The sequence below is a fragment of the Gossypium raimondii genome, chromosome 2 (assembly GCF_025698545.1).
Source record: "Gossypium raimondii isolate GPD5lz chromosome 2, ASM2569854v1, whole genome shotgun sequence".
NCBI classification, from domain to species: domain Eukaryota; kingdom Viridiplantae; phylum Streptophyta; class Magnoliopsida; order Malvales; family Malvaceae; genus Gossypium; species Gossypium raimondii.
The window spans coordinates 46,056,371-46,066,590 of record NC_068566.1 but is presented as its reverse complement, the minus strand read 5'-3'; the positions used below and the strand labels follow the sequence as shown (position 1 = coordinate 46,066,590).

The 10,220-nt window shown below is 31.9% G+C and overlaps 2 protein-coding genes across 2 annotated transcripts; both read left to right on the top strand.

The window, feature by feature from the left end:
* Positions 1-4,196: 4,196 nt before the first annotated feature.
* Positions 4,197-6,558, top strand: LOC128031884 (glyoxylate/hydroxypyruvate reductase HPR3-like). The gene is made up of 2 exons (XM_012616436.2): positions 4,197-4,772; positions 5,820-6,558. The coding sequence occupies exons 1-2, from the start codon at positions 4,299-4,301 to the stop codon at positions 6,342-6,344; spliced, it is 999 nt and encodes a 332-aa protein (XP_012471890.1). The 5' UTR covers positions 4,197-4,298; the 3' UTR covers positions 6,345-6,558.
* Positions 6,559-7,347: 789 nt separating this feature from the next.
* Positions 7,348-8,953, top strand: LOC105789174 (glyoxylate/hydroxypyruvate reductase HPR3). The gene is made up of 2 exons (XM_012616438.2): positions 7,348-7,883; positions 8,267-8,953. Exons 1-2 carry the CDS (start codon positions 7,422-7,424, stop codon positions 8,789-8,791), a joined length of 987 nt encoding a protein of 328 aa, XP_012471892.1. The 5' UTR covers positions 7,348-7,421; the 3' UTR covers positions 8,792-8,953.
* Positions 8,954-10,220: the final 1,267 nt, after the last annotated feature.

Genomic DNA, 10,220 nt, shown 5'->3' with positions numbered 1-10,220 from the left:
CCTTGCTGTTACAGTAAAAACACACTCACACACGCACCACCATTTTCATGCCCACGCCTGCATTTCATTCTCTCAAATACCCATTTCAACTGGATATATTTGTTGGTTGCTTTTTAACTGAATATATTTGGCTCTCAATATTTCTTCCATTTTGTTTGACGATAGTTTGCTTGGTTTCTCATATGGGAAGGCACTTGTAGCGATACGAGACCTTGGTTGCCGCCAAGTTGTTAGGTGAGTCCTCTTTTCCTATTTTGAAATATTTGGAAAATTGGAATGTTTGGGGTTTTTTTAAAGAAATGATATTTTGATTCTTGAATGAAGTTGGTAAAACGGGTTTTCTTTATTTATGCTAAAGCTCTTCCTTTTATGGTCTTTTGAGTCGTTTTCCTACGTATAAGTTAATGGATTTTTTTTTGGTTTTGCTTGAGATTTAACTTGTCAATTCTATTTCCATAATAGGCTATGATCTTTCTACCGAAATCTTGATTCTTTTGTTATCTTAATGAACAAAGCATGTTGTGAAACTCAACTAACTGTGATTAAAAATGGTAGTATTTAGATTGAAGGGTTTACGAAAATTTTAACAGTTAATGATGAAATTTGAGTAATTAATTTTTCCATTTATTTAGAATCATAACTTTCTTTTCCCTTCAAGAAAACTTAAATGTCTTATCATACAGTTTTCATATATTATTGGTTTAGTGAGAAAATGAACTGTATAGTCCAATTTTGCCCACAACCCAAAATTTCAGACCCAACTACCAGCCCAATAATAGACCCAATTACAAACATCCCAAAACCAAAACCTAAACCCATTCCCAGCAGCCCAAAACAAATAGAAAAAAAAAAAAGAAAAACCCTAGCCTCTATTGCACCTAACCCTAGACTGTCGCCACACCTAGCCTCTGCCGAAGTTGGCTACTTGCTCTGCCACCGCCGCACGTCCCACGTTGCCCACTTGTGCCATCAAATCACCTGCAAGAAGAAAGAACACGCAAGTAGCAAACAGAAACAAGAAAACTGAAAAATCATGTGTAAAAATTGGCTATAAAAGCCGAAACAAAAGACATGTAAAAGTCTCTCTTTTTTTTTGAATAAAAAGTATCAAGAAATAAGAAACAACAAATTTTTAAAGGTGATTTTCGTTTTATTTTGTTTTATCATTTTTTTATATTTTTTATTTGTTTTTTATTTTTTTGTTTATTTCAAAATATCGCAACAAAAACAAAAAAGGAAGCCTTGGCCGGTGCTCGGAGAGAAAAGGGGAGAGTTGAGAGGATTCTTGGGATTTTTTTTTTGAAGAAGAAAGAAAAATGAAAGTTTTTGGAAAAAATTGGTTTAAATAGGGAAGCAAAACGGCGTCGTTTTGCTCAGCCCTTTAAAACGCCAAAACGGCTTCGTTTTAAGGCTATCCGACCCGACTCGATCCGCTCCAGGCCAGGATCCGCGTGTTTTCGTTGGAAGGGCTAATTGCACCTTTAGCCCTTCCGATTTTTAGGCCTTTTAATCAATTTTTTTATTGTTTTTAATTTGACCCCCATAATTTGTTTCGTTTGCAATTTGGTCCTTAATGGAATTGTGCGTTTTGGGGGGAAAGGGAAAATTACCTGTTCAGTCCTTCCATGTTATTAGCGTGTTAAGATTGGTCCTTCCTTTTATTTTATTTTTGATTTTGCCCCAAATCTTTGTTTTTGAATTTAAATTAGTCCTTTTTTTTGTTATTTTGTTAATTAACTTAGTTATTATATATTTTTATATCTCAGTATTATATTATTATATTATGTTATTAGTTTGTATTATTATTGTTATTGTATTTATATTTTATTTATTTATCTAAGTTTAAATATCCATTAATCTTGTATTATTATTATTGATTATTATTATTTACTCATTTTTATCTTTTAATCTCAAATTTTGTTATATACATATATATATACATTTCTATAAATATATATATTTATACGCGTACATATTTTCATAATTATTTATATATATATATATATATATATATACACACACATACATACTTATATATATTTTTATTTTATAACTTATATACATATATCTATATTTATATTCTTTATCTTCACAAATATATGTATACATACTTATATATATATATATATTATTTTATAACTTTATATATATACATCCTTTTACATTTTAGATTTTTATATTTTTTTCGTTTTCTTTATTTATTTATATTTTGTTATTATTTTAAAAGAATGCTTTAACTTTATTTGCTTATATATTTATTTTGTATGCTATTGATTTGTCCTTTTTTATTTCTCTTATCTTTGATGCTATTGCTCGTGTTATTATTTTACTTACATCATTATCATCGTTATTCCATTACACCTATTTTTATTTAGATTCCGAAAAAGAAATTTTAGAAATAAGTAATCTTCGATATTTTGGATATTCGAGAGAAACGAGCCCTAACGTATTGGGTTTCGACTTTCTTCGTTGAACTTAAATAATTGAGATTACTCTTTTAAAAATGATAAAAACCTCGTTATCGAGAATTCAATATGTTGTGTCCTAACGCATTGGATGTGACACGTTGTTTTCTCGAAACGAGGATTTTTTGTAAATAAATGTAATATTTAATGTTTAATATTTTGATAAATTGTGCCCTAACGTATTGGGTTGCGATTTCTTCATTTGATTTAAACAATTGAATATTCTTTTAAACTTTATTACGTGAATATTTTCAAACTCAAATTTTAAACGATATCGGGAATTAAAAAAGGATCGTGTCCTAACTTACTGGCCGTGATCCCTTTTTCAATCCAAGATAGTTAAATATCTTTTAAATAAGTATTTTTTATTCGCGTATCAGGAATTCGAGACATTGTGTCCTAACTTACTGGATATGATTCTTTTTCTCGAACAACGTGAAATATCCCCCTTTTCTTGAAAATTTTCAATGTTTTAATAAAATGATCGTATTTTTTAAAATTCTTCAAAGTTATCAATTTTCGACATTAAGACATTAAATAATCAACTAGGTACCAATTTTGGGCGTTACGAGGGTGCTAATCATTCCTCGTACGTAATCGACTCCCGAACCCGTTTTCTGAATTTCGTGGACCAAAATCGTTGTTTTAATAAAATCAAACCGTTTATTAAAAACAACCACTTTTCGAGGTGATCCAATCACACCTCATTAAAAAGGATTGGTGGCGACTCCCGTTTTCATTTTTAAAACCCAAGTCGACCCCGTTTTTTTCAATCCAAAAAATGGTGTCAACATGAACTTTTGATCTTAAGAAATCTTAGATTTTCTCTCTTTCTTAGATTTTCGGATGAAGAAGGTTCCAACCAAGGGTATTGTGTGGGTTGCCAATAGAGACTGAGAATGAAGTGAGGGGAGTGAAGCGAAAATGGGTGTTTGGAAAGAGAGAAAATCTGAGAAAACAATTAGAGGGGAAGAGAAGAGAGAAGAAAAAAGAAGATGGAAAAAATGAAAAAGAATTGTTTTGATGACATCATCGTGCTTATGTGGCATGTCGCCATATAGACTATTTCATTGACCTACCGTTTGACTGACGGTCAATTCAAGTTTACCGTTAAAATTGGATTGATTCAGAAAAAAATCATAATGTTGAGGATGTCAATTAAAAAAAAGGGGTCAAGGGCACAAAGCCAAAAGCCTCCAAATGTTGAGGGTTTTTTTTGCAATTATGCCAAAATTTAAAAAAAAGGGAAAGCTAAAAGACCATAAAAGAAAAAAATTAAATTGCTCAAAATGACAAAAAATATGGGGAGCAATTGTAGAATTTAACCTAAAATTTTCGTTTGAAATAATGATTTAACATGTCACGTTAGCTTACCGTTATATCGTTAATGACAATTAACGATTCAGTGACTAAAATGTTACAACACGATAACGTAAGTGACTAAAACGTAACATTTCAAACATAAATGACTAAAATGTAACCTTAAACTAAACAAAAGTGACTATTTTAAGAAATTTACCCAATTTTTTAACATACATACGATGACATTTTAAAAATATTATTCACGATCTGTGTAACACAATTAGTGTCCAATAATATTAAATAATGAATTCATGATCCGACAAAAAAGTCGTCGCATTAGTATCAAATTTTCTATTAACATTTAATCTAAGATCCAAACCTTTCTGGTTTTTCCTTATAAAATACTAAATAAATGCAATGATATAATGAAAAAAAAAAACCAGAAATCATATCGACCGCATAATAAGAAACAAAACTAAGCTGTTGTTCTTATTATTTGGAGTTAACAGGGAATCCTCTCCAACCCCAACGATGGCTGACAAAGAACCACAACAACCCGAAGAGCTACCTATAGTGCTGGTTCATCGTCTACCTTCATTCAAGATTCCTTCCGGCTCTTCTTTCAGAGACCAGTTACGTTCTCAATTCCATATGCTAGACCCTCACGAATCGCCTGAACCATATGACTCCTTTCTTGCTCGTCATGCTCCCTTCATAAGAGTCCTCATGGCTACCGGCCCTTCTCCAGTTTCCGCCGAGTTTCTCGAGCGACTGCCTTTTTTGGAGCTGATAGTGGCAACAAGTGCTGGCCTTAATCATATAGACCTCCCTGCTTGTTGGAGCCGAGGCATCGTTGTTACTAATGCTAGCTTAGCCTTCGCAGAGGATGTAGCGGATTGTGCTGTTGGGTTGTTGATCGATGTGCTGAGAAGAATCTCTGCTGCTGATAGATTTGTTCGTGGTCGGCTGTGGCCTGTTAAAGAAAACTACCCTCTTGGTTTTAAGGTAAACGTTTGTTTTCTTTATTATCAGTGGCTGAGGATGAATATTTTTTTTTTATGCGGGAATCAAATTCTATTATTTTAATAATTTATATCTTAATATTTTTAAAGGATTAAATTAAATTTTTATAATTTTAAAGAATCAAAATAAAATTTTATCATTATTAATTTAAAATTTTATAAATTATAATAAATTTAAATTAAAAATTTACCATTTTAGGTGACGCTGCTCCACTTACGTTTATTTTTATCTGGTGTTGATTCCTTGAGTAACAGAATTTATCATATAAGTGAAGGAATCCAGTTGATGAAATTTTGATGTTGTTGATTGACTTCAGATATTCAACAATATTTGCATAGACAACATAATTGGATTTATCAAATCTAAATAACACAAAGTTGTTTCTTGATCTTAAATGGGCAATTTTCTTTTTCCATTCTTTTTGGCAATGAACTTTTGGGGTAAATAGTGTCGGTGGCTGAGGTTGGAAATTTTTTTTGACCGGAATTAAATAGTATATTTTTACTATAGTAAAAAAATAATTTTATTGTTTTAATAGTTTATATCTTTATAATTTTTAAAAGATTTAATCAAAATTTTATTATTTTTAAGGGTCAAAGTACAAATTTACCATAAATATCGCATACCATTCCAAAACAACTATTGGCTTGGCCTAACAATGGAAAACACCAAAATATTGTTAGAGTTATTAGTTTGCTGGTTTGAATAAAGTTATTGATTCAGTCAAAATTTATTGTTGCTAGGCTTTAGGAGTATCATATTAGTTGATATTTCTAGTGATTTACGTATCAGCTTTGTTCTTATTTTTTAGTGATTTTTCAGTTGTAATTCAACCTATATAAAAGTTTTATTATTCATTCAATAAAGTGCATCAGAATTCATATTATCAGATTATTTCAAACTTCCATTTCCTCCTTTTATCCATCTGTCTGCTTAGTTTAACAAATATGTCATCGTTTTGCTTTTACAAGGCACTAGATCATCCCATCTGGTCCTTACGAAAACACTGTTCTAAACTTGGAATTGCAGCTAGGTGGTAAGCGAGTAGGGATTGTGGGCTTGGGAAGCATTGGTTCTGAAGTTGCAAAGAGGCTCTTAGCCTTTGGCTGCACCATTGCCTACACCTCAAGAAACAAGAAGCAATCTGTTTCATTTCCATTCTATGCTAATGTCCGGGACCTTGCTGCAAATAGTGATGTTCTCGTTCTTTGTTTTGCACTGACAAAGGAAACTTACCACATGATCAATAAGGATGTCATGGTAGCATTAGGGAAGGATGGAGTGATAATCAACGTCGGGCGTGGCTCGTTGATCAACGAGAAGGAATTAGTGCAGTGTTTGGTGGGGGGAGAAATGGGTGGTGCTGGTCTTGATGTGTATGAAAACGAGCCTAATGTCCCTAAGGAGCTATTTGGACTTGATAATGTCGTGTTGTCTCCACACTGCGCTGTCATGACTCCAGAATCCTTTGAAGCTTTGGACCAGCTGATTGTTGTCAACTTAAAGGCCTTCTTTTCCAATAAACCTTTGGTATCAGTAGTCTCAAATGAATGAACCATTCATTCTTTTGCTTTAGTGTAAAGCATTGACAAATGCTCAATGAAGAAAGGATAAAGATTTGGTTAAATAACTGAAATCCATACCTTGGTTACTGGAAATCAGGATGTTGGTATCTTTGTTGTTACTCGAAACTAAGATGTTGGTATCTTTGTTAAATTGTCTGCAGAATCATCGAAGCATTAGAAAATTTCAAAACCTTTTTTTTTAATATATATATCTACTTGAGCGAGTGCAATGATTAATCTTTCATATTTTGTAGGTTCATTAAGAAATTGTTTTAGTCAAATATCCATGAATTTTGATCAAATAAGCATGAATTAGAAAACTACTATAATAGTATACATAATAAAAAAAGGAAAACGATAAATTTTAAAATTATAGGTAAATTTAACTAAAACGGAATAAAATTATATAAAATTCTAATACACACCCTTTGAGAGTAATGCTTATTAAGTTAATAGCAAAACGGCAGAAGAGATTTAACTAAAATTACATAAATTTTAAAAACACACACCCTTCGAGAGTATTACTTACTAAGTCAATAGTAGAACCGCTGCTAACCTCTTTGAAGGCACTTGAATCATCTTGACGAATGCCTTTATATTATTATTATTAGTTACTATTCTGTCTAACACAATTATATTGTATAATAACAAATAATTATGTTTAAAAAATAGTTAAAATATTTTTAAATTATTATTTTGATTAAAAAAAACTAACTTTGCATCAACTATTCACCTTAATTAGAAAAGATTGCATGAGATTGTAATTCTATGCCATTCCTATTCATTTTCAATAGAAACGCGATTTTTCTTTCTAATTTTAATTTTTTCCTAAAAATTTAAATTTAATTAATAATATAAAAATTTTAATTAAAAATACTAAAATTAAGAAGAAAAATATAATTTATCAATAGGAATAAAATGGAATCAGAATTTTATATAATTTCATCCCTACCTAAAATTCAATAAATGAACGCGATGATATTGACCACATAATACGAAACAAAACTATACTGTTTTTTTTCTTTTGAAACTTGGGAGTCATCACTTAATCCTCTCCTACCTAACCATGGCCGACAAAGAAACCCAACAACCCGAAGAGCTACCTGTAGTCTTCCTTCATCGTCCACCTTCATTCATCCTTCCTTTTGGAGACCATTTACGTTCTCAATTCCATGTCCTGGACCCTTACGAGTCGCCTGAGCCGTACGACTCCTTTCTGGCCCGTCATGCTCCCTCCATAAGAGCTCTCATGACTATGGGCCCCACCCTAGTTTCCGCCGAGTTTCTCGACCGTCTGCCCGCTTTGGAGCTGATAGTGGCTACAAGTGCTGGCCTTGATCATATAGACCTCCCTGCTTGTCGAAGCCGAGGCATCGTTGTTACTAATGCTAGCTCTGCCTTCGCAGAGGATGTAGCGGATTGTGCTGTTGGGTTGTTGATCGATGTCCTTAGAAGAATCTCTGCTGCTGATAGATTTGTTCGTGGTCGGATGTGGCCTGTTAAGGAAACCTACCCTCTTGGTTTTAAGGTAAAAACCTTAGAGTAACTGAATTTAACATATAAGTGAAGGAATCCAGTTGTGAAAATTAAGGTATTTGTTTAGGATATTTTGGTCTTGTGGAAATTTAAGCCTTTAGATATTCCAAGGTTCATGAAAAGAAATCTAAATAAAAGTCTGTTTCTTGATCTTAAATGGGCTATCTTTCTTTTTTAGGTTTATAGTATAGATCTTCACTTTCATAATGGTTTCTGCAAATAAAGGACAACTCAGAGCAGAATGCAACATGATGTAACATTGCTATAGCACATTAGGCTTATAGTTTATGAAATTTTAGGAATTTGTTGATTGAAATGACTTATTCTTCATAACTACCTATGACTAGCATTTAACACCAAAATATGCAATCACAGCTAGGGGGAAAGCGTGTAGGGATTGTGGGATTGGGAAGCATTGGTTCTGAAGTTGCAAAGAGGCTCTCAGCCTTTGGCTGCACCATTGCCTACACCTCAAGAAACAAGAAGCAATCTGTTCCATTTCCATTCTATGCTAATGTCCGGGACCTTGCTGCAAACAGTGATGTTCTTGTTCTTTGTTGTGCACTGACAAAGGAAACTTACCACTTGGTCAATAAGGATGTCATGGTAGCATTAGGGAAGGAAGGAGTGATAATCAACGTCGGGCGTGGCTCGTTGATCAACGAGAAGGAATTAGTGCAGTGTTTAGTGGGAGGAGAAATTGGTGGTGCTGGTCTTGATGTGTATGAAAATGAGCCTAATGTCCCCAAGGAGCTATTTGGACTTGATAATGTCGTGTTGTCTCCACACAGTGCTGGCGGAACACCAGAAGGCTTTGAAGCTGTGCTACAGCTGACTGTTGGCAACTTAAAAGCCTTCTTTTCGAATAAACCTTTGGTATCAGTAGTCTCAAATGAATGAACCCTTCAATTCTTTTGCTGTAATTTAAGGCATTGACAAATGCTCAATGAAGAAAGGATAAAGATTTGGTTAAATAATTGAATGCCATACTCTTATTGCTGGAGACAAGATGTGGGTATTCTTGGTTAAATTGAATTTCTTTTATAAGTTTTGTTGAAGAAAGTTTTCAGCTTTTAATAATTTATGGCTAAAATTATAGTAAATGAATGTAGGAGGGAATAATTATATATAATTTTAAAATATTACCAAAGGTATAAATGTAAATGTTTAATATAATATTTGATACTTAAATTTGATACTTTTTTTTTTACTTTGATGCTCAAGCTTTTTTTCTCAATTTGGTATCTAAACTTGGCATTTTTCTTCTTAATTGGCACTTAATCTCCTTGGTCCAATTTGGTACCTAAACCTTTCAAATTGTTATATGAGGGGATAGAAATTTCAATGCATGACCAATATGTGACAGATTACATGGAATTTAATGATAAGAATAATTACCATTATTTAGCGTTTCTTTTGTTTCACTAAACAATATACTCAAATTTTATTGCTGAGATTACTTTGACCATTAATGATAGGAATGATTCAAAAAGGACCATATCCTTAAAAGCATGGCCCTCAATTTCACTAGAATTTCATTAGTATCAAAAGAAACATGTGTTCAAAAATTATGTCTTGAACTTAACTAAGAAGAAAACAATAGTTTTAAAAACCAAGATATAAAGAATTTCATTAAGTTAAAATAAAAATTAAACTAAATGTAATTAAAATTTAAAATACAAAAAAATTTCATGTCATATGCCACATGTTGGTTATACATTGATTATTTCGCTACCTTATAAAAACTTAATATAGTTAGCATATGAGGACAATTTTATAAGGCTTGGCATGTTTAGGTATCAATTTGGATAATAATAAAAATTTAATATCAAGTTCAGAAACGAAAATAGACCCCTAAAAATTTAAATATCAAGATAAAAATGTGCAAATTCAAATACCAATAAATTGCAAAGGAAATTTATAAAAATCATTAAATTTTATAACAATTATATAAAAAATTAAGGAATTTTACTAACTCGAAATTCGAATTGTCATAATGAATATCAACAACTATTTTCAGTAAAGATTGAGATTTAAAGCTGAGTTCTTTTTTTTTTCTTAGTGCTTTCCAAAATCTAATTAAAATTTAGTATTAAGCTTTTATTTATTTATTCATTCTTTGAAGAAAAATGAACATCGGCCCATTTTCCAAAAAGAAAAAGCATTGACCCATTTTTTGCGAGTATGTTTACGGGCGCGAGCTCAATAATTAAATCTTTACATTCTATAGGTCTATTAATAAGGTAGGTGTTGGCCATGAATTTTAAAGTTGTTTCATACCCAAAGCGATGATCGAACCTTGGACCACTGGTTAAGGTAGAAAAAATAA